Source organism: Olea europaea, chromosome 18 (assembly GCF_002742605.1).
Source record: "Olea europaea var. sylvestris chromosome 18, O_europaea_v1, whole genome shotgun sequence".
Classification (NCBI taxonomy): Eukaryota; Viridiplantae; Streptophyta; class Magnoliopsida; order Lamiales; family Oleaceae; genus Olea; species Olea europaea.
Window position 1 is genome coordinate 29,663,747 of NC_036254.1, and position 24,435 is coordinate 29,688,181.

General features: G+C 34.1%; 2 protein-coding genes across 2 annotated transcripts; both read left to right on the plus strand.

The window, feature by feature from the left end:
- Positions 1-1,019: 1,019 nt before the first annotated feature.
- LOC111368098 (heme-binding protein 2-like) lies at positions 1,020-3,888 on the plus strand. Its single transcript, XM_022989296.1, has 2 exons — positions 1,020-1,336; positions 3,214-3,888. The coding sequence occupies exons 1-2, from the start codon at positions 1,119-1,121 to the stop codon at positions 3,665-3,667; spliced, it is 672 nt and encodes a 223-aa protein (XP_022845064.1). The 5' UTR covers positions 1,020-1,118; the 3' UTR covers positions 3,668-3,888.
- A 6,306-nt stretch (positions 3,889-10,194) lies between these two features.
- Positions 10,195-12,959, plus strand: LOC111368099 (purine permease 3-like). Its single transcript, XM_022989297.1, has 3 exons — positions 10,195-10,595; positions 11,013-11,443; positions 12,507-12,959. The coding sequence occupies exons 1-3, from the start codon at positions 10,262-10,264 to the stop codon at positions 12,849-12,851; spliced, it is 1,110 nt and encodes a 369-aa protein (XP_022845065.1). The 5' UTR covers positions 10,195-10,261; the 3' UTR covers positions 12,852-12,959.
- Positions 12,960-24,435: the final 11,476 nt, after the last annotated feature.

The window sequence follows — 24,435 nt, forward strand, 5'->3', positions numbered from 1 at the left end:
CCCCCCCTCCCCTCCTCTAGAGGTATTTACAATTCCAAAAAAAGAGTCAAATCTTTCTTACGTTAAATCGGTGAAAGTGGTTATCAAGAATCAATATTCTTTATTAGGATTGAGGTAAGATGAAATCAAGCCCAGGGACAGACCATTATCACTCCTAACAACTGAATACAATTTAAAAATAAGAAAAACCCTGAGAGAAAGAGAGAGAGAGAGAGGATTTCATTTATTCCAATTATCACCAGTTGGCCGGCTCGATGCGACCTATTACCACCCCATAACTATTTACCACAACAAAGAAGGGGAGAATATAATTTTATTTTGTTCAAATTTCTCGAGAGATTGCTTTGATTCAATTCATTGTCACCTTTTAGTTACTAGACACAACAAAAAAGAATAAGCTAGATGGTGACAACCCCTTGAACATCCAGGGATTGCCAAAGGGGCTTCCCCTAAAGGCAAGGGATGTTTAGTGTGTGAAAAGTGCAGTTTTATCTTTCATGGCCACATATCTTTTCGACTAAGGAACTCATTCTTCACTTAATTTTTTATAATTTATCTTCTGATGAAATGTGTATTTTTTTTTATAACTCGTTTCAACTTTTTCTCTACATCATGTTCTAATACGTATGGCCCACAATTAATATAATCCATATCGCTATTGAAGATGGAATTATTCTGCTCAAACAAGAACCTATGACAGACTTACGTGACAGGGGGTCATCTGAAACTCAGATCATTAGTCTGAAACTCAGATCATTAGTCATCTGAAACTCAGATCATTAGTCTGAAACTCAGATCATTAGTCATCTGAAACTCAGATCATTAGTGTGGCAGAACTGACCTTGCCTTTAAGGTGTTGTAACATTTATTTTTTATTTTTTTTGGTTCAGTTTCAGTAAAAAAAAAAAAAAAAAAAATTATTATTATTTTTATTTTTTTTGGGGTTCAGTTTCAGTCCAATTATATATCGCACAAGTAAAGTCGCAAGTCTACACCAAAGCACGTTTCCCCGCCTTATATTCGACTACATTGTAAAACTCACCACTGCGCGCTGTTCCAGAAGAAAACCCCATTCATTCATCCTTTGACTTGATCATACGTACTCCACTTAACAGTAAATGGAGAACCCAAAATTCTTGTTTCTTGGAATAATAACGATTTTCATAGTGACATCCACCACTAGAATAGTTCAGTGCAAAACGTATGAATCACCTCAGTACACAGTGGTGCACAAAGAATCAGATTTTGAGGTCAGATTTTACAGAGACTCCTCTTGGATGACTGCACCGACTGATGAAATCTCCTTTGAGAAAGCCACCAGAGACGGATTCCACAGGTACCCTTTTCAATCTTTTTCATCTATTTTATATGAGAATTGGCGTTAGATTCAACGGGTTTTCTAATTTTTTTGTTGGGTCACTAAGAAATAGTTGAAGCTGATTTTAATTTTGTTCCGTGTAATTTTGAGATTATGATTACAAGTTTATTGTGTTTGATTTTGAGATTCTTACTTGTTTCTTCACTATGATTATAATGTTCGGATTATAAAATTTCTTACTTGATCTTTTTACTTTTGCCTGGTAAGTTGGAAGAAGAGAATAGGGTCCTCAACCTTTTACATGGACAAGTACTTTGGTCGCCCAAGTTTCAATTTTTTTGTAGCTGACCAAGGGATACTGTGTATATGGTTTGAATCATCACTGGTCTCTTACATGACATAATCATTTAACTTTCAACGTGACTGACTTGATGAGTAACTCTTCTGGCAAAGCTTAATAATTGACGCTTCCATCCTTGGGGTGAGCTTCCGTAGGGGCGGAGACAGGATTACAGGTTAATGAGGGCATAATTTAACTGGGAAAAAGAAATGTAATAATGGGTATTGGTTGGCATGAATCTTTCATAGCTACTCCATTAAGTCCATTACAAGATTTACTTGATGATTCGAAATACTAAATTCTTAGCAATTACGAAAAACCATGTTAGTTTTGGTTCCTTCCTTTTGATGTGGTCAATAAAGTCACATTGTTCTTTACTTTTTATATTTACATTTTATTTGGTTTATGGTACCACTTTGTCAAGCAATCTAAATTTATTCATTGCAGTGTCCATGAATTGAAAGTTTGATGAACCTAAAATTATGCAAGTATTTTTTTCTCCCAAATTTCAGTGGCCTCACTGGGCACATGGTGGATCCGATATTACCATAAATTACTTATCGCCGTAATCCATCATAAAGATGAGAGTAAAATATGATCATTTTTTCATTTATTTCACGTTCTTTTCTTTTCTTCTTCTTCTTCAAATTATTTTTGTGTCGCTTAAATTGATGACATATTGTGCATACTTGTTCAGTTCGGGGTTGAGGGGGGGAGTCTACATAAATGGAAGTTCCAGTCTTCATTTACACTTCAAACAAGGAATAAGATATATTTTTACGCTTCCTGCATAACTCAAATTTTAGTTATTACCTTCCTCAATGTGAAAAGTGTGGCAAATTTCTAAATTTGTTGTTTTTTCAATATTAAGAATAATCTTTTGTTACTGTAGCTGTGGTCTGGTTTGAACTATATTATTAACACTCAAAATTGAATTTGGTAAAACGATGCAAGTTTTCTTCCATAATTATTAGTTTTATTATTTGAAATCAAGGGAATATGATCACAAGCATCGTCAAGACTCTGTTTTGCTTGTTGTTAGGTGAAAACCTCTTGGACGACATTAGGAATAAACTTTTCAAATCATATGGATCAAATGCAATTTTCCATTGGGATTTTTCAGAATCCTCTTATAAAGTTCATTACGTTACTCTCAAGAAACTGGTTTGTGACATTCTGCTATTATGATATCTAAGTGGTTTGCTTAGCTAATTCACTAAGAAAAAACTTCAAAATACCATATTATACAATTAACATGGGCGATGATAAAGCAAGACTTTTTTTTTTTTTTTTTTTTTTTTTTTTTCGGCCCTTTTTTTGTTTTTTTTTTTTTTTTATCGGCCCTATATTGAGGGCTTCAGAAGAGTCAATTAGGATGGACTGTTGAATAGAAAATATATTTTGACTTGGTGTGAATCAGTTCCATTTTTATAGAGCCAATTAGGTTGATATTTCGATGTACATAAAAATAGAAATAGTAAGTGAATAATCACGTGAAGGTGCAACAATCCGGTTACTTGAAATGTTTCTAACTATGTTAAATCTGTTTTTTCAGATTATTCCAATACATAGAAGGGGCAAACTTGAACTTTTCCCGGATATCAATGACTGTTCCTGTCTTGACAGGCATCGTCCCCGGAGCCGGACCTCTTCATTCGTCAGCATACTTTGTCAAGTTTTACTTGCCAGCGAAATTCTCGGCCATCCCACCCCTCCCACTTCCTGAACTGAACCTTAGACCCGATTCATGGAAGTGTCACTGCATTGCCATCAGGAAATTCTCGGGATTTGCAAGGGATCGTAACATTGTGAAGGAGGCTGAGAAACTGGCCTTAAGCTTGAGCAAGTCTCCATGGGCAAACTCAACTTCTACAGATAGCGGATATGCTTACTCGATTGCGCAGTATAATTCCCCATTGAAGTTTATTCGGCGTGTTAATGAAGTATGGGTGGACGTTAGTGGATCAAATGAAGATGATTGCAAATCCAATCTTGTGGCTGCATTTTGAACCTCTGCCTAGTGAAAAAGAACCTGGTTATCTTTCCTCTGTTTGCTGTATAGAGATCGGGAGAAACTGATAGGTTGATTTCTCGTACACTGTATGCACCAAGCAGAATACATCATCCGTGACGTATGAATCGCCATATTTGAATGTTTCTGGTTACTTGCATTTGTGATTCTAGCAGTGGTTTGTAGCATTATAATTGGAATCCACATGAACTTGCTGTCTCCTTGACCATCTCACCAATACATTTTTTAGAGCTCTGTGCATAATTTCTTCTTAGTAAATGGGAAGACGCTAAAACAACTTTTTCTTACCTTGACACTTTACATCTCGATGTCTCCCATTTGTTAAGAAGAGGTGATGTTTCGAGACAACAAATCAAATGAAATGCAGCTTAAAAATGTGGTTATGGATGTCCCTTCGGGATAATTATAAGGCCCAAAACATTCTAAGCCAGTCTAGGCAAAAACATTGATCTTATTCTAACTGGGTCGTATCCGTTATTATTAAAGGAAACAAATCTCCATGTATTGGCATAGAAGGAATAGTCCATTTGTAATTATTATTGTCATATTATTGTTTATTCCATTCCTTATGAATATATATATATTGATGTTGATGTATTATTCATTCATAAGCAATAAAGAAATGTTCCTCTTATTCTCTCCCAAAACCAAATTTCACATGGTATCAGAGCATTATTGAATTTTGAGAAATAATTTTCTGCTGCAACAATAGAGAATTAAGGATCAAAATCCCCGGCAACCATGGGAGATAGAACTTCAAAATCTGAGATAACAACTAGCCAATCGGTTCCACTCACTTTACATCACTCCGATCATCCCGGCTTGGTTCTTGTCTCCAAACCACTCAACGAAATCAACTATGGACAATGGAGCTGTGCAATGTGAATAGCTCTAAGAGCCAAGAACATAATTGGCTTCATCAACGGGACAGTAAAGGCACAACTTAAGACCGATGACACATTTCCTATATGGGAGCGTTGCAACCAGATGGAATCCGTACAACCAAATATTGCCAGCAACATTATATATGTCGAATTTGCGATTGATGTGTGGAATTCCCTGCATGAAAGATTTTCACAAGGGAATGACACCAGTATCTATCAAATCCGCCAAGAAATTGCTGAAAACCGACAAGGACACCAATCCGTGTCAATTTACTATACCAGGATGAAAGCTCTTTGGGATGAACTAGCCTCATACCATGAACCAATTACCTGCAATTGTGGTGGCCTCAAAGTCTTCGCCGAAAGAGAAGAGAATGAGAAAGTCATGCAATTTCTTATGGGGATGAATGATTCCTTCTCCACGGTTCGTGGTTCCATACTTATGATGAATCCGCTCCCCAACACTCGAAAAGTCCATTCCCTCATATTACAACATGAGAGACTAAACGAAGTAGCAACCAACTTAGAGCTCACTGGACAACACAATGTCAACTGGACTGGGCAGAAAATGCAGAACAGGGCATCCACCCGTCCCACCCGGATGTCTGACTCCCTAGAAGATCGACACTGCTCCCATTCCAATATGAACGGCCACAACATTGATCGTTGTTTCTTCCTTCATGGATTCCCTCCAGGACATAAATACCATGGCAAACAAATCAAGACGAGTGGAAAGAAATTTACCAATTCCCCCGCCGTTTCCAATGTAGAGACGGAACAAATAAAGCAAGTAATTGGGAAAGAGTAGTTGCTTTATTTGGGAAAGAGTACGACGAAACCATGGCACTCCTTCACAAAGAGACCAGTAATGCCAATTCTTTTATCAATACTTCAGGCAGTGAATCCTCTGTCGCGTATGCAAATAACACGTGGATCATTGATAGTGAGGCTATCGACCATGTATCTAAGAACCCACCAGTTGACAATAAAATTACACTTAAACATGCTACTGTGCAATTGCCAAATGGAGGACATGTTGGGATTAAATCTATTGGGCCCATGAAACTGTGCAATAATATGGTCATCAATGATGTGCTACATGTTCCAAAATTCAAAGTGAATTTTTTTTTAACAATTGTGGATGATTTTTCTCGTTATACTTGGTTCCATCTCATGCGTCATAAATCTGAATGCCAGGCCATCATTAAAAATTTCTTTGCTTGGGCCAGAACACAACACAATCTTTCAATTAAAACCTTAAGATCGGACAATGGACAAGAATTCATCTCTTTACAAACATTTCTTAATGATCTTGCACTTACACACCACAACAAAATGGTGTATGATATTGGATGGTGTAGACAACCGCCTGTGATAACGAGTAAGATAAGGCATTACACGCTGACGCAAGACCTTCGACTCCCCATGAGCGCTCTACCTTTATGTGAGATCGTTGATCCCTATGAGTGTTCTATCTTTATGCGAGACCTTCGGCCCCACATAAGCGCCCTACCTTTACGTGAGATTGTCGATTCTTATGGGCGCTCTACCTCTACGCGAGGCCATCAACCCCCTGTGGGCGCTTTACCTCTACGTGTAGCCATCGACCCCTCGGGAGCTCTCTATCTCTACGCGAGATCGTTGACCCCCCAGGTGCTCTAACTCTACGAGAGACCATCGACCCCTCGGGGGCGCTCTACCTCTATGAGAGACCATCGAACCCCCTGGTACTTTACCTCTACGAGAGATCGTCGACCTTCCGGGTGCTCTACCTCAATGCGAGATCATCGACCATCATGAAATTACCTATAGGGTCATCTCAGCACTTAGCCATAAAATCTCTGATGAATTGACAATGTTATATGATGATTACCACGAGCACAACCTCCGGGCGAGAAGCTAAGAACCCCACTCAGAACGTGGGGGTAATGGAAAGGCCAACGTGGGGACGCGTGGCATCACAACCACTCGGCTCACACTCGACTTCCAACATCTATAAATACCCCTGAGGGCGACACAGGTATGGATGATTGTATATTTTTCATCCATCTAAATTCCGTCCTTATTTCTCCTAACACGTATGCTGATTCTCACGTCGGAGGTAAAACGGGAAAGAAAGCCCCGCCTCACTTTTCAGGTTACACACGCCTATCGGAGCAGAAGAAACGCTAAAGGCCGCTAGGTAGCTCAAGAGGCATTATTCTACAACCGCCCCATTCTCACTTTTCAGGTTACATAAGCCCGTCGGAGTAGCAGGAACGCTAAAGGCCACCAAGTAGATCAGGAAGTATTATTCCACCACCATTTTAGTGTAGTTGAGTGCAAGCATCGCCACCTTTTAAATGTCGCAAAAGTAATTAGTTTCCAAACACGTCTTCCCTTGAAATTTTGGGGGGAACATGTTAAAATGGCTTGCTTCCTCATCAATCGCTTACCCATACCACTCTTATCCAAACAAACACCATATGATCGACTAAAGAAAAAGCCACCATCTTATTCTCACATACGAGTCTATAGCTGCCTATGTTTTGCCACTAACTACAACCTACTTATGAATTTGATGCTCGTACGCGACGATGTGTTTTCCTTGAGTATCCACCAGGACAAAAGGGATATTTAGTCTATGATTTGGATGAAAAAACACTACTACCTCCCGAGACGTCGTATTCTATGAAAACATATTTCCATACTCCAACATTCCTCACCATGACCAACATGACACACCAACTTGCCAAAACCCATAGACATCAATCTAGAAGAGCCCTTAGTCTATCCTCTTACATCAAACATTGATTTACAACCTACACAGCCACAAGATAACCACCCTTAGCTCAAACCAGCGTAATTATCCAACACAGCCCCTACCGAACATCAGGATAGTCACCATCGGACATTTGGACCCTCGATCGAAGTTGAACATATAGATCGACGTTCCAACAGGGAAATCGATACACCGGCTCAACTTAGAGATTAATATATCAATGATTCTCTCCCCGTTCAGGAATCATCTCTTCTCGTTAAATCCAGTACTCACCATCCTATTTCAAGATATGTGTCATATGCTAACTTTTCTCATGGTCATCATGCTTTTACATCTGGCATTTCTCACTGGATTGAACCAGATACATATAAGCAGGCTTGCAAGGAACTAAAATGGGTCGAGGCAATGAAGGCTGAAATTGATACACTTAAATTAAACAAAACTTGGTCCATATTTTCTCTCCCTTCAGGTCACCACCCCATTGGATACAAATGGATTTACAAAATCAAATATAATTCCAATGGGACTGTTGAAAGATACAAAGATCACCTCGTTGCTAAAGGCTTTACTCAACGGGAGGGTATTGATTACATGAAGACATTTGCCCCCATTGCCAAACTTACTACTCTCAGGTGCCTTCTTGCTATTGCCTCAGTTCGTGGATGGAATCTCCATCAAATGAATGTGTAAAATTTTTTTTACATTGTGACCTTACTGAGGAAGTCTGCATGCATCTTCCACCAAGTTTTCATCAACAAAGGGAGTCAACACTTGTACGTCGCCTTCACAAATCCTTATATGGGTTGAAACAAGCCTCAAGGTCATGGTTCCACAAATTTCTCTCTACCATCAGTGAATTTGGCTTTCAACAGTCACAAGCTGACTATTCTCCTTTTACAAAGGTCTGTGGAGACTCATTTATAACTATTCTTCTATATGTTGATGATATGATTATAACATAAAACGATCAAATGACCATCGAAAATGTAATGAACTTCCTTGCATCTTGCTTCAAGTTAAAGGACCTCAGATTGTTGAAATATTTCCTTGGGATTGAAATAGGCCGGTCTAAAATGGGAATTTCCATCAACCAATGAAAGTACACTCCTGATATCCTTCAAGAATCTGGGCTACTTGGTGCGAAACCTACCAAGTTTCCTATGGAGCAATCTTTAAAGCTTACTCTACCGATGTCGATTTACTTGAAGATTCGACATACTATCGACGATTGGTTAGAAAATTGATTTACTTGACCATCACGAGGCCAGAAATTTTTTTCAGTCAACACTCTTAGCCAATTCATGCAAGAGCCTAGAAGACCTCATCTTGATGCCGCTCATCGTCTACTTTGATAGTTGAAAGGGTCACCAGAACAAGGAATATTCTTTCCCTCAGAAAATAATCTGAGTATGATTGGATTTTGTAACGCAGATTGGGCTGGGGATATTACTACACGTCAATCAATAACAAGATATTGCATTTTCCTTGGGAAATCACTTATTTCTTGGAAAAACAAGAAGCAGACAATGATATCTAAATCTTCAGTTGAGGCAGAATACAAGTCTATGGCATCTATCACTTGTGAGTTAACTTGGTTAGGACAATTATTGCAAGATTTTCGCAATAGTGATTCTCAACCTGCTACATTGTTATGTGATAAACAAGCAACAGTGCATATTGCTGCTAACCCAGTTTTTCATGAGAGAACGAAGCACATTGAGATCAACTACCACATTGTCCAGGAATGGATTGACAGAGGAGAAATTAAAATAGCATATATATCAAGTGAAAACCAAGTCGCAGATTTGTTCACTAAACCATTGGGCAAAATTCCTTTTCACACCCTTACTCGCAAGTTGGGCATTCTTGACATACATGCTCCAACTTGAGGGGAGTATTAAAGGAAACAAATTTCCATATATTGGCATAGAAGGAAACTTCATCTGTAAAGATTTGTAATTATTATTGTCATATTATTGATTATTCCATTCCTCGAGTAATTGATTAGAGTTAGGAAAGTTAGCAATATAAGCAATAAAGAAACGTTTCTCTCATTCTCTCCCAAAACCAAATTTCACAGTTATAGTTCACTGCTTCTTCAGTCAACAAGATTGTTTTAGTTTTGTATTTACACTTGGGTTGATAATTTTGGCCCTTATCTCAGGTGTGGAAAAGCCTGCTGATGTGTTGAGCAAGGATGTGTCTTTAGGGTCGTGATGAATAAGGATGTAACTTCTATTGGTAGACTGATTCGATGAAATTTTCTAATGATATGTAAAAAAAAAGTTTTTTTAAAAAGCTACCTTAATTGATCTTTGGAAATTAGTTTTTGAAATAACGTTCTCTTCTGAAAGCTCTTCAAATTAGAGGAAACACGTTTATAAAATTAATCAACGGGTTCAAAAGCAGTTTTTGGGTCTCAGATGTTCTTTTTGACCTCCCAAAAGCAATATCAAAGGGATGTTAAATTTATAGTTATTCATTTTTACAAATTTGGACCGAGTTCAGATTATCTCAATCAATTGACATTCAACATAAAAATTTTGTCGAGTTTTATAACATAAATTTAGTCCCAGATTGATTTATAAAATGTGTGATTAAAATTAATTATTGACTTTGACAATTCAAATTTTTAAGTCGGACGAAACAAGGGGATTAATGCATATTTTATCGGAGTGTCATCTACTGATGACATGCTACATTGGATCGAGTGGTGAAAAGTGGGTAAAAGTTAGATGGAGCACACTCCACAAATGACGCGACACTACACTCTCTCGAAAGTGTTGAAAAGTAAGTTTAAGTTTCTAACACAAATAGAGTGGAATGACAAAAACAATTATCAACTCGTTGACTACATTGGTAATAAATACTTGATTAGCTAGTATTTATTAATTTTCCACCGAATGTAATTAATGAAGCAGATGAAATGGAATCAAATGCAGACACCTCTCTCTCTAGAGCTGAAACAAAGAAAATGGAACCTGGCACTACCTGGAGGAAAACTCTCCTTGTTCTGAACTGTCTGCTACTAACTGGAGGCAACTGCGGCGGCCCGTTGATCCTTCGCCTCTACTTCATCCGGGGAGGCAAAAGAGTCTGGTTGTCAAGCTGGATTCAAACTGCCGGCTTCCCAATTACTCTCATCCCTCTCTTTGTATCCTACATGCACCGCCGTCGGAGTGCCGCCCACTGCCACGCCACAGCAACCACCAAGCTTTTCGTAATGAAACCCTGGGTTTTAGCTGCATCTATAATTATGGGTATTGTTTAACCATCTCGTCTAATAGTACAAGACATGAGAAAAATGTCATATTTATTGCTTATTTGACCATAGTATCAGTTACAAATTTATATTTTCTTTAAATTTGATCCAGATTCTTTACCAAATTCACTGATAGAAGTTACGAAATCAACAATTTCGGTTGACAATGCACGATTTTTTCTATCCAAATTTTTTACTAACCAGTATCACGAAGAAGGATACCATGAATTCGGTTTGTTCATATAACAAGCCCCTTCATGTGTAGCATGGATTCAATTTTATTATTAAAAACCTGTCACGTGCACAATTTCATAATATCGACGGTGAGATGCCGGCTCTGATACATATAATTAAAATTTTAAGTTTTTAGAGTTGAGTCACATTAATTTATTTATTTTAATTTTGTCTTCGACAGGTATTCTGACGGGCCTTGTTGACTATTTCTATAGCTATGGCATAGCGCGCATACCGGTGTCAACGTCTTCTCTGATCGTTGCTACTCAGCTGGCTTTCACGGCCGGTTTTGCTTTCCTTCTTGTTAAGCAAAAATTCACGGCGTTTTCTATAAATGCCGTCGTTTTGCTGACCGTTGGGGCAGCAGTTTTGGCTCTTCATACCAGCGGTGACAGACCGGATGGCGAGTCGAACAAAGATTATGCTTTAGGGTTTGTCTTCACGCTTTCAGGGACAGCTTTGGCTGGTTTCATCATACCATTTTTAGAGTTAACGTACTTGAAGGCAAAGCAAGTTGTTACATATACTTTGGTTATGGAGATTCAAATGGTTATGGCTTTCTTTGCTACTGCATTTTGCACTGTTGGAATGATCATTAACAAGGACTTCCAGGTTTCTCTCTCTAGCTCTCTCTGTTTTTTTTTTTTTCTTTTGCTATCTCGTCTAAAAGTTTAAGCTTAAAACGTGATATTATTATTATTCTACGGACCTGGCCTGACCTTAGTGAGACCAGGACTAGGTCACTTTACGCGCGTCTGGTTTGTCCGATTCTTTTGTGCTTTTAAATGGAAATTGGTGGAAAATTAAGAATAATATAAAAAGGAAAATCCCGCTCGCACTCGGGGCTTATAGGGCCAGGCTCGAAAAAGTTAGCATAATGGATCGAAAAAGCCAATCGTGTGTATATCACATTCGTAATTCACTTCTTTTATTAAAAGTCTGATATGTACATAAATTTTATAAAGTTTAAAAGGGTGGTGTCAATACTACTTTTCTTCACCAAAAATTTTAAAATAATTAAAGTAATTAAGTAATTAATTCAAGATTGAAACCAACTAAACTGATCCATTACTGGTTTCTTTTACTTGTGCATTTACTTTTTATTGATAAAGAAAGGAACCAATATTTTGATTGAAAATCTACATTGCAATGATAGTTTGTTATATATTTTCCTTAATTTATTCATAAAGTAGTTGAGCTTGATAATGTCCCATAATCAACGCCTATCATATATTATCTTTTTTTATTCATAAATCAGATGTTTTTGCTTTAAAATACTTTAAATTTATTTTTACTATATGTCTTTATTTTGTCCCTTATCCCGTTAATTGTGGAAATGTATTTGAAATGTAAATAATTCTTGCCGTTTTAATTTTTATTGGATTGAGAAACGCTTAGACTTCTTTTGAGAGTGATTTTGAGAATTGATTTTGTGGCCGTTAAGAGAAAAGTGGGTGCCAACTGTGAGAGAAAAAGTCAAACTTTACGGTTAGAATAGTGAAATAACGATTAAAAAAATCAATTTTTTGAGATGAAAAATCAATATCACACTCAAACACCCCCTTATTCTTTTCCTTCTTCATAGTTTTTGCCACTTGGAGGGGGTAAAATTTTAAAAATAATAATAAAAAAAATTAATGGATTGAGACTTGTTAATATAGTACATGTTTTACAGGCAATCTCAAGGGAGGCAAAGCAATATGAACTTGGAGAAACAAAATATTATTTGGTTCTAGTTGGGGCTGCCATTAGTCTGCAAGGTCTGTTTCTGGGCATAGGTGGAGTCGTATATTATGGTTCGTCTCTACTATCTGGCATTATAATCACAGTGTCACTCCCAGTCACAGAATTATTAGCAGTAATTTTCTTTCATGAAAAGTTTCAAGCACAAAAGGGTATTTCTCTTTTCCTCTCTCTGTGGGGAATTATTTCCTATTTCTTTGGCGAGATGAAGCATAACAAGAAGAATATTTGTCAAACTGAAGACGAATCGGAGAGGACTCGAGCTGTTGATCCTTGATTCACCATACTGTCAAGTCTCGATGTTATTGTAAATTGTCACTGGACATATTTATATAAATAATATTTTTTTCGAGTAAAATAACATGACTTTTAAAATTTCTTGCTTGGTGAACCATAAGGGTATGTTTGATTGTCAATATTTTTCATGAAAAATGTGTTTTTATAATCAAAATTTCTACTTTTGTATTGTTTGATTGACATATTTTCCATGATATTTTTTTCTGCTTTTGGTCATGTGACCATATTTTCTTAAAATCGAGGAAAATATTTTCTTTAAGAGGAGTAGAATTTTATTTTCAGGGAATTAACTCCGCCCTTCTCTCTTTCATTCATCTACTCTCCCCCATCTACCTACTAATAAAAAATGGACAAGTATAATATTTTTTAGATTGAAAATTGAATCAATCAAACATATTTAATTAATAATTTTCATGAAAATGAGTTCTAGGCAATTGAATTGTCTAGAATTTATTTTCTTCCAATACAAATTCCGTACTTACAATTCTTCCCTTATATAAAACATTTATGTATCTTATGACATTAGAAAAATAAAAATAAAAATAAATCATACAATAGGAATATAAAAACTCCCTCTGCCTCCACCATCGAAGCCAGGTAGTCCATCCAGTGGGGGCAGATTTTAGAGTGTTTAGCAAAGCTTGATTATAATTTAATTAATTTGGTCAAGCATATTTTTTATCCTCACATCTCGTTGAACTCACAATTTACTATTTACTAATTTTCTCCATATTCATAGAATCCACTATTTATTTATAAATGCTAAAAAAACATTGCCAAACAAGCACTTCATTAATTCAAGGGCAAACATTCTTAAATAAGTGAATAGAAAATTAATAGTAGTATATGTTTATTTGAAATATTGCATTAGTGAAGTTAAATGGCATATTATGTACAATGTGACTTGGTCTTCTATTTAGATTAATTTTCATTACTGCCAAAGGTCTTATGCGCGAACTTTCACGTTACATTGACAAATAGTGTAGAAGACAATACTCTGACTTCTATAATGGTAGCTTACTATAGTTACAATTACTATTGGGTTTCTAATTCTACGGGCTAGACCCAACAAATCTCCTCATTTGCCTCATTTAGTAGGAGTTTCATTCCATCAAAGGAATGGAAAACATCAAGTTTTCCAATGGGTAAAGCCTTAGCCATCATCTTGGAACCATTATGATCAGTATGAACTTTTTCCAGTTGTAACGACTTGGAACTCATAGCATTTTAATCCAATAATACCTAACATCAATATGCTTAGATCTTGCATAAAATATAATGTCATGTTTACCAAGATAAATCCCACTTTAATTGTCACCGAACAACTTTAGCTCAAATCCAAGCTCTCTAACAAAGTTTTCATGCATAACTCTTGCCATGAGATTGCCTTAACTGAGAAAGCAATTAAACAACTTGAAATCGACTCACGAGTATCTACATCTCTTGCCAATGGCAGATCCAGCACATGTAAAGGAGGCCCCAATCGCACGAGCTAAATCCGTCGGAATTTATAAGCACGACCGTCATTGTACATAGTGATGAAGTTACATGGAAGAAGAAAAGGGGAGGGAAGAAGATGAGTATACACAAAAGAAAACAAACAAAAATAAAAAAATAAAAAATAAAAAATCGGCCGATTAAGAATTGCAAAGGAAACAAAAATCAATAGCCCATAGACTAACAATTATCATGACATTTCATCTCAATTCTTGAACACAGAAAGCCAAACCCTATTTGCTTACCTTTTTATCTTTATAGCCTATAATGAATTCTTAAGCCTTATCTTCATTGCGTCTTGTGAATTTGCATCTTTTTCTTTCTTTAGAAAAAGTTACTAAACAATAGTATTTTGATAATTTTATTGATTTATACGCTGATCAACTTGGTTTTACCATGTAATTTTTTATTATTCTTATTTTAAGGTGTATTGAATTATATTTTTAAATATATATGATTTTTACGTTTTAATGCATTTACATATCGATTAAAGAATTTTTAATATATTTAATTAAATATTAATAAATGGCCTTGCTTTACGATCGTTGGCTGTCAACGGTATCAACAATTGTCCTAACTGATCTCTAATCCTAGATCTGCCACTGTTTCTTGTCATATATATATCAGCATAAAAAACTAACATTGGCTTTCCACTCCCAATACCAATTCCAAAAAGTAATTCTACACAACTTCAATGTTAAAATAGTCTTTATTGTTCAAGTCCAATTGTGTCTATAATCTATTTTAACTTAGCAAATTGTTAAATAGCTAGGCGTGACGCCATGGATGCAGAGATCTTATTCACACTTTTTACTTATTTGGTAAACTGACTAGTCTAATATTAATTAGTTTTGTAAATCATGTAAACAGATCTAATTAACAATTACCATGTTAATTTCTTTCTTTTCATATCTACGTGATACTATTTTTTGTCACCATTAGGTGCTGGGTTAGACAATGATCTGAATATTTCCAAACAGTCTGACAAAAGTATCAAGAAGCTATTGTATCCCATCTCCAAATTTAAGCCCTATCTCACCCAAGTAATTAATGAAGACTCTTCCATGTGAAAAGAAGGGAAAAAAGTCGAGAACCAATATCAATTTCATTTGTGATAGGACACTATCGAGATTTTAAAGTAGATACTAACGAGAATTGTGAACTAGTTGAGCTAAAATTGAACCGTTGGGGCTCGACGTTTTTAGTTAAGAAACTTGATAGTTTGCTTGTTTACATGTAGGTTGAAGGATTGAAGGGCTAATCACACACATATGAAGAGGGTCAAGATATTGATAAATTATTTCTTAATGAATTAATTACTACTTTTTATCGGTACGAGTGAGGAAAACGTGCGTTGCACGTTTGTTGATGAATGTTAAATATAAGCGTATGGTGGTTATTGAACAGACATGACAGTGTTTTATAAATTGGAATTGAATAAAGTGGACATACGAAGACATGCAAGCAAAATGCAAAAAATTATCGTCGTTCTTTGAATCCACCCATTAACAATGTCATTGTAAGAATAAATATACACGGTAACAAGAGTCCATTATTTGCAAGCTCAATTAATCCGTACGATTTGAAAAAGTCATGCAAACCAAGCATAAAATTATTTAAAAAATCACATTAAGTCAATGAATAACTTTTAACATGACATGGATGTAATTTCATTACTCATTGAAATTTTGAATCACAATTCAAGTAGATGGCAGCATTCACAAATCAAAAATGTATTCGGTCAAACAAGAAAGTTATTATCCTGGTGCATTAGGGGTTCAAAAAAATAAAAATAAAAAAAACCTTTCTTATCCTTGTTAAAAATGGGAGGAAAAAAAAAATGTAGACATTAAGTTAAGGTATAACATTCCCGTGATAGAGTTACACACTCAATCTTTGGATAAGTTGCGAGATGATGCAAACAATCAACCCTAAAGACACTTTCATGTCTCAATCATTTCCACTTTATTCCAAGTGGAAGTGAGAAAGAGCTTTTTATTTATCCAAAATTAGATCCATTTGGTAAAATTCACTCTCTCCCTCCCTCCCACAATATGCACATATTGCTTTTCTTTTGACTTCCTTCTTCATCCTCTGATCCTTTTGGATTGCTGCCATAGCGGAAGATTATAGGAAAGATGAATAAAGGCCCGTTCCCCCCCCCCCCCAATTATTTTCAAAATTTAATGGTTGAAATAGTGATTTTTTGAAAAATATACGGTTGAAAAAGAATGTAAAGTTTTTTATTTACGTGTAATATTATTTTTAGAAGATTGTGTGATAAAAAATAAGAGAGAAAAAAAGAATGAGAAAGGGAATGGGAATGGGAATGGGGACCACACGAGGGCTAAATCTCACACATGGGAAAAAACTCACGAAAAATTTTATTTCTGTCAATCAATGAGGTCGCAAATGGCTTACAATACTTTATATAACGAAAACCCTAGGGAAATTCGAAAAAATTAAAAAAAAAAGATTTTTTTTCCAAAAATGGAAAAAAATCAAGATAATGACTTAAATTGATAGACCTACTCTTAAGAATTATCCTCCAACAAATGGAATTCAAATTCGATTTAAATTGATTGAGATATAACCAAAATAAAGCTTATAAAAAAGGCATAAAAGAAGGCCTAAACGAAGGAATTTGTTCAAAATTGATCGTACATCAACAGCAAAGCTGCTGGGTCTTGTTTATTGGCCCATCTGCAATAAAATTTGACTAAAATTTTGCCAAAAACGAACAACCCCAAAATTTCTCCAAAAATCGAGAAATTGGAGGGAAAAAAAATTAGAGCTGCACAATCTCCGTGCAACGTGTTGAGGTTCCGCTCTTTGCACAGCACGAAGATCAGTCTACTATAATGTTTGTAATTTTTCTAACACTGCAACTATTTGTATCTGTAATTGAATTTCTTTTGAATTTCTATTTTAGAGAAAGACGATTAAAAGCACAATTCATAATTAAGTAATTAAATGCACATGTAATTGTGAATTTATAAAAAAATCATAAGTAACAAAAAATTATTTAACCGTCAATATTTTATTTGGCTTACATTTGTACATTCGTGAACTCTAAATTGTATTATATCCACAGCGTCCAAAATTTTGTCCAATCTTTGAAATCGTTTATTCAATACTGCAACATAATTGAAAACAAAGAACTAAATAGAAGCCAACATCCAAAAAAAAAAAATCAAATTCAAAATAAAATTGATTGTTAGAAAAGGTTGGATTGGATTTTCCATCAAAGTATCAATTCGTTGAATGAAAAATTAAGAAAGAAAAACAGAAAATAGTTCATTTCCACAATCAAATAGAAGCACAAACAAATTTACCATAATCATCCATGTATGAAATTCACTCTATATTTATGATCAAAACGTTACTCATAAATTCAAAAATTTCAATTCTCTTGAAATACTAAATATTCAAACCCGACTGAATTATATTTTTCAAATTTGATTCTATTTCTTCATTTGATTTAGATTAAATAGAGAGAAAGTAATCGAGTGACTTACAGAGAAGTAACTGATAACCACAGCGGGTATAGTCAGCATCACTGGTGGGCAGTGGCAGCCCATCCAAAACGAATATTGTCTGCAATTTAGGTCCTTGCAGATCGAATTTACCCAGTCCCATCTTTTCCAGATACCCAATTAAGACGAAGAAAAAAAAAAGACAAGTGTAGGAGTGAAAGGTTGAGTAAGAGAATGGACAGAGATGACCAATGAGTACCCGGTTAAGACGAAAAAAATGAGTGTAGGAGTGATGGGTTGAGTTAAGAGAATGGACAAAGAGGACAAATGAGAATAAAAAAAAGACTGCCTCGTGCTTCCTTCCAATGGATCAACATAATCCATCGTCGTTTTCAGCTAACGAAATGAGAAAAAAAAATTGGAGGACAATACATATTTGCGACACGTGTACGGGCATTTCTTTCGCTCTTTTATATACGTAGGATTTAACAAAAATCGATGAAGAATGTGTACCTGTAAAAATAGAAACTTGAAGAAATGTATTTGATATTGTTACGAGTAGACATTGAATTTGAAGTGAACACAATTATGCCTTAAATTTGGCCGTCAGTTTCTCATATTGGATTCTATATAACAAATTGTGTAGGAGCACGTAATTATTTAAAGGCTCTTTTCAATTATGAGTCTAACTTAATTAATATATATAACTATTAAAAAAGAGTAATGCTATCATAGTTGATCACTATGATAGTCGCCATACATGATATACACATGGCAGGTAGCTATTTGATGCATGAGTTAACTACAACGTTAATGTATCAAATAACCACATGTCATGTATACGCCGGTAGGACAACTGTCGCAGTTTGCTATTGCGAATAATATTATTCATTAAAAAATACTTCTCAGGATACACGTGTATGTGCTTAGCACATAAATAATTTGCTACATGAATCTAATTGTTGGAGGAGCTTAGCACATAAATTTGTTGCATGAATCTAATTGTTAGAAGAAAAAAACATGTGTTACATTATCATACAATACACGAGTATATTCTGAATTATCCAAATACATGAATATCAAGTTAATTATTTGAATACTAACTAAACTTTTATCATTTTCACATTTTACTTCTCGGACTTCAAACTGCATCTAAATACTCACTGAACTTTCATAACCTGCACTCCATCCCTCACTCTTCCACTTACCATTTCAAGAATAGCTTACGTGGCTAGACAGCGTTTAATAGTTATATACATTAGTTAAGTTATATTCAAAATTGGAAAGAGCCTTTAAATAATGTTATTTATAGTGCCTCACTGTGACAATCGTTTTACGTAGCATACAAATAGCAGGTAGCTATTTGATGCATGAGTTAATAAAAAACTATCATATTAATACATCAAATAACCATTTGTCATGTGTATGCCATGTGAGGCAACTATTATAGTTCGCGACTGCGAATAACATTATTCATTATAAAAATACTTCTTCTCAAGATACACATGTATGTGCTTAGCACATAAATTTGTTGCATGAATCTAATTGTTAGAAGAAAAAAACATGTGTTACATTATCATACAATACACGAGCATATTCTGAATTATCCAAATACATGAATATCGAGTTAATTATTTAATACTAATTGAACTTTTATCATTTTCACATGTTATTCATCGAACTTCAAATTGCATCTAAATACTCATTGAACTTTCATAACTTGCACTCCATCCCTCACTCTTCCACTTACCGTTTCAGGAATAGCTTACGTGGCTAGACAGCGTCGGAAGTGGCTGTTGACATAGTTAAATATGCACATATGACTGCCAACTATGAAAAAACGTATGATAAAAAATCTATCTTAATGTAAGACACACTTCTTCAAAAACAATTCTCTCCTCTAGTTATAGATCGTTTACAGAAGAAAATAGAGGGGCAAATTTTAAATTTTCTTCTCCATTTTTTCCTCAGAATTTCCAATGACAAATCCGCCATCACCACTTGCTCCTTGCTCCTTCATGAATTGCAGGTAAATATGAGTCCCTGGTTTTTGTTTGTTTTTTTTTTTCCAAGTTAAACATTTGTTGAACTAACTGGGGCCTCGGTAGCTCAATTCGGCCATATAATAGCCGTTACATCAACCATTTTTATGTTCATGAGTTGTGTTTTTTCGTTCTTTGTTTTTATTTTTTGTTTCATTTGAGATTTGGGTCGAAATGCCTTCAAGTTCAGAGTGGTAAAATTTACAAAAAATTGCACGTTGGAAGTTAGATTTGTACTTTACCTTTTAGATATTTGTTGAAATAATAGGGGTCTCATTTGCTCAATTTGGCTACATAATAGCTGTTACATTAACCATTTTCCTTCAAAATCTCCAACTGGAGGAGATAATTGTTTTGAAGAAGTGTGTTGTTGGAGGAAAAAGTGTGTTTTACATTGAGCCTATTTTTCTGAAACCCATATTTTGCATTGTTGGTAGCCAAATATGCACATTTAACTCCGTCAAAAACCACGTCGAAAACTATTTAGCCGTGTAAGCTATTCCTGAAACGATAGATGGAAGAATAAGGATGGAGTGTGAGTTATGAAAGTTTAGAGTGTATTTGAATGCAATTTTGAAGTACAGTGAAAAAACATTCAATTATATATGTTTAGTTAGTATTCAAACAATTAACTCCATGAATATCTATTGCATTATTTTCCAACGGAATTGATTCAAAAAAAATGTATGAATTCACGTGTTAACCAATTAATTCAAAATAAAAAAGGGCATGTTTAGATTAATCTAGATATAGTTTGGATAAAATCGTCATCGTCCATAAAACGATTTTCATCTCATCTAACTTTTACTATTGTTTGGTTGTACAATTTGTTTGCTAATCAAGTGGCCAACACACTATTGAAAGTTCCCAACCTTTTCGAATTATCGTACATATGTATCTAACTTCTTTCTATTACATTCTTATTATTAAATTTATACTAATTAGCACATTTTGTCCATGATGACGGTTTCCATCCAAAAATTTCTCTATAATGACAAAAAGATTTATTTGTTCAATATATTTTTTAAAAAATAAAGCAATAATAATAACATGTACAAAATTTGGCAAATTATGTGCTCCTTGTTACAAAATATGGCAAAATTTGGACTCTTTGTAGGCGTAGAGTACAGACAGCTCTTGTTCGCTGGCCTGTTGGGAGTACATTCAACGATTTATTTCTCTCACAAAGCCCTAGAGACGCGAAGTTGGGGTACAACCCTTTTTTTTTTTTAATTAACAATAGAAACAATGTCAGAGACACGTCACCACCTTTCAAAAATATTACTAACATTTCATATTTCTAATTTTAAGTATAGCAAACACCCCAGGGCTACTTTTTGAGCCACATATAATATAAAATAAGGCTGATATACCTAAAGTTATCTTGTAAAGAAAAAGATAAAAATTTCTACAATTAATTTAAATTTAGTATATTTTCTTTAATAATAGTTTAAACTAAAAGATTTTGTTATATGTAGTTTTGAATATGCGTGTTAGTGGAAATTTAAACGTAAAATTTGTTGAAAATTTTGTAATAAACGACTTTATGTTTTTTTTAACTAAAAATTCAAGCGAGATGATAAATATAAACTTGTAATTTTCACGAATCAACTAAAGTTTAGCTAAAGAACAAATTATGTAGTTGAGAAAAATATTATACACCTTCAAAATTTATTATTAAATGATAGTCATATACGTAATAGAACATCGTGTTAATCTGATATATATATATATATATATATATATATATGATTAAAATTTGAATTATGTCGAACGAGATTTGTAAAAAAATATGTCAATTTATATCCTTATAAGTCATTTTGAGGAAACAAACTACAACCAATTGAACAAAATTTCATTTTTCTTCTTTATAAAGACATTTTAGGTATATTAATCTTGTTTTAGATGATATGTAGCTGAGAAAATGGCTATGGCCGATATATGCGATACTCAAAGTTAGAGATGAAGAAGGTTAGTGATATATTTAAAATGATATATGCGTCTGTTTTTTTCCTTCTCTTTCATTTTAACTATACCGCAAACCTTACTCATACAATTTTTCGAAGAAATTGAACTCCAGTTTGAGATTTTTGAAAATATATTTTGTGAAAATTGATAATGTGTGATTTAAAAGTCAGAAAAAGTTTTTGATTTAATTATAAAATTATTTTATTTTAAGAATGTGTAGTTGAAAGTAATTTTAAAAAATGAAGACCAAATAAATGCGAAGATCAAGGGGGATGTTTTGAAAGTTGAAATCAGAGAACTTCACATGGGGAATACAAATTAAAGTTGAAAGGTAACAATTGGGAGATAAATGAAAATCTCTTTCCAATAAATTAACACAAGAATTAATTTCCCTGTAAATTTCAAAATGAAGACTCGAGAAGTTAAGCTAATAAAAGAAAATTGAAAGACATGCCTTCCTTTTGCTAAGAAAAATGAGCCGGAGTGGAGTAGGGAGTTGCAACTGAAACACATGCCTTCCTTTGTCATAAAAAATGCACCGTGGGTAGGGTAGGGTAGGGTAGGGAAGAATAGGTTGGAGTGGATGGGTTGGGGGTAATCTTCTAACAAGAATGAGATTCGAAAAGATAAAGAGATTGGAGAATATCAAGAGAATGAGTTTTGTCACTAAAGTTTAAAATGTCGAATTTTGATAATTGAACTTAATTCATATCTTCGATTTCTCACTAAAGTTTAAAACATCGAATTTTGGCCATTGAACTTTGAAAAATATCAATTTTACAATGAGTAATGTACAACATTTTTCAATTTTCTGACATATGCATTCAATTTCATTCATTAAATATTCATATTTTAAATATGTTTGCTCAATTATGAATTTGACATGCGCACTAGCCAAAGTAGCATCCACCAAAAATCACTCCATTGTCCAATACTTACATTATGAAACATTCGCATCAATCAAAAAGCTTGTAAATATATGGGGGCCTGTTCGGTAGTGATTTTGAGAATTGATTTTTTTATCGCTAGAAAAAAAAGTAGGGAGCCACCTGTGAGAGAAGAAGTCAAAAATTACGGCTAAAATAGTGAAATAATAGCCAAAAAATCAATTTTTCTTGGTGAAAAATCACTCCCAAATGGGGCCATAAAGGACTTTGCTATTTGTACATAAAAATGTACATAAATGATTACATAAAATTATTAGGAGAGAAAAGATTGGATGAAAAAGTTAATTATGTTTTAAACTGACACATAATAACGTGACATGTGACATTATATAAAATTTGATGTAAACCCTTATATAAATGAAGCTTAACATCAAAACACTGTATCTGGAGCAGACACTCTCTTCATTTATGCAAATCTTGCATCTGGGGCTTCTTCGAAGTGAGGAATGTATTGTGTTATGACTAGTTGTAATTAACGAGGAAGCAGATGGTCCTTCATTTGACAGAATGGTTGACTGCCATTCCTTCTTTCCGAAGTTAGTTTCATGCGGTCTGTGAATGCATAAACATTGGACAAGCAGATTTTAAATAGGTTAAATCCATCAATGAGCCATCCAATTTTATATTTGGTGTGACCATAACTATTCAATTTGATTTGATTTCATCATGACCACCCAACTTTATATTTAGTGTTTCTATGGCCACTCAATTTGATTTTATTTAACCATAATCACCCAATTTCATATAAATTTCAGCATGGGCACCCAATTTTACATAACATTTCACCATGACCATCCAACTTTTTTAACCTTTTCATTTATTTTAAAGGGGTAAAATAATAACTTTGCATTATATATAAAAAAATAAATTAAAACAAAATTAAAATAAAAAATTATTTAAAAAAAAGCTTATTTAAAAAAAAGTTTAAAAAATAAAATAAAAAATTATTTCAAACAATTTTACTTAGAAAAAGAAAATAAAAACCTATTTAAAAAAATATTTTTAAAATAAAATAAAGATTATTTAAAAAAAATACTCAAAAAAAATAATAACTCATTTTATACCAAAAAAAAAAGTCACTTGGAAAAATAAAATAAAATAAAAACTTATTTTCAAATAAAAAATTATTTTTTAAAAATTATTTTTTATATATAATACATAGTTACCGTTTTACCCATTTTCAAAATTAGCGAAAATGGTGAAAAGAAATTAGATGCTAATTGTGAAATGTTATATGAAGTTAGGTAGCCATGGTGAAACATTATATGAATTTGGGCGATCATGATAAAATGAAATCAAATTGAGTGGTCATGGTGAAATAAAATCAAATTAGGTGACCATGACGACGTTAAATATAAAATTAGGTAGCCATTGAGATAACCCGGTTTTAAATATTAAATAGGTAATGAATGAAATTGGATGCATAAATTCTAAATTGCTTGCAATAATTGTCCAATTTGCTCGAGTTTCTACCGTGGATAGGTGTATTCAAATAAGGGTGTGTGCCCCTTAGATTAATGTCTCATTTTCAAATTTATATTTTATAAGTATTGCTCTGTTGCACATTTATTCAAAAAAGAAAAAAAGAGCCTCATATTGAATTGCCATAAAATTTTCAACCCCGAAAACTGTCA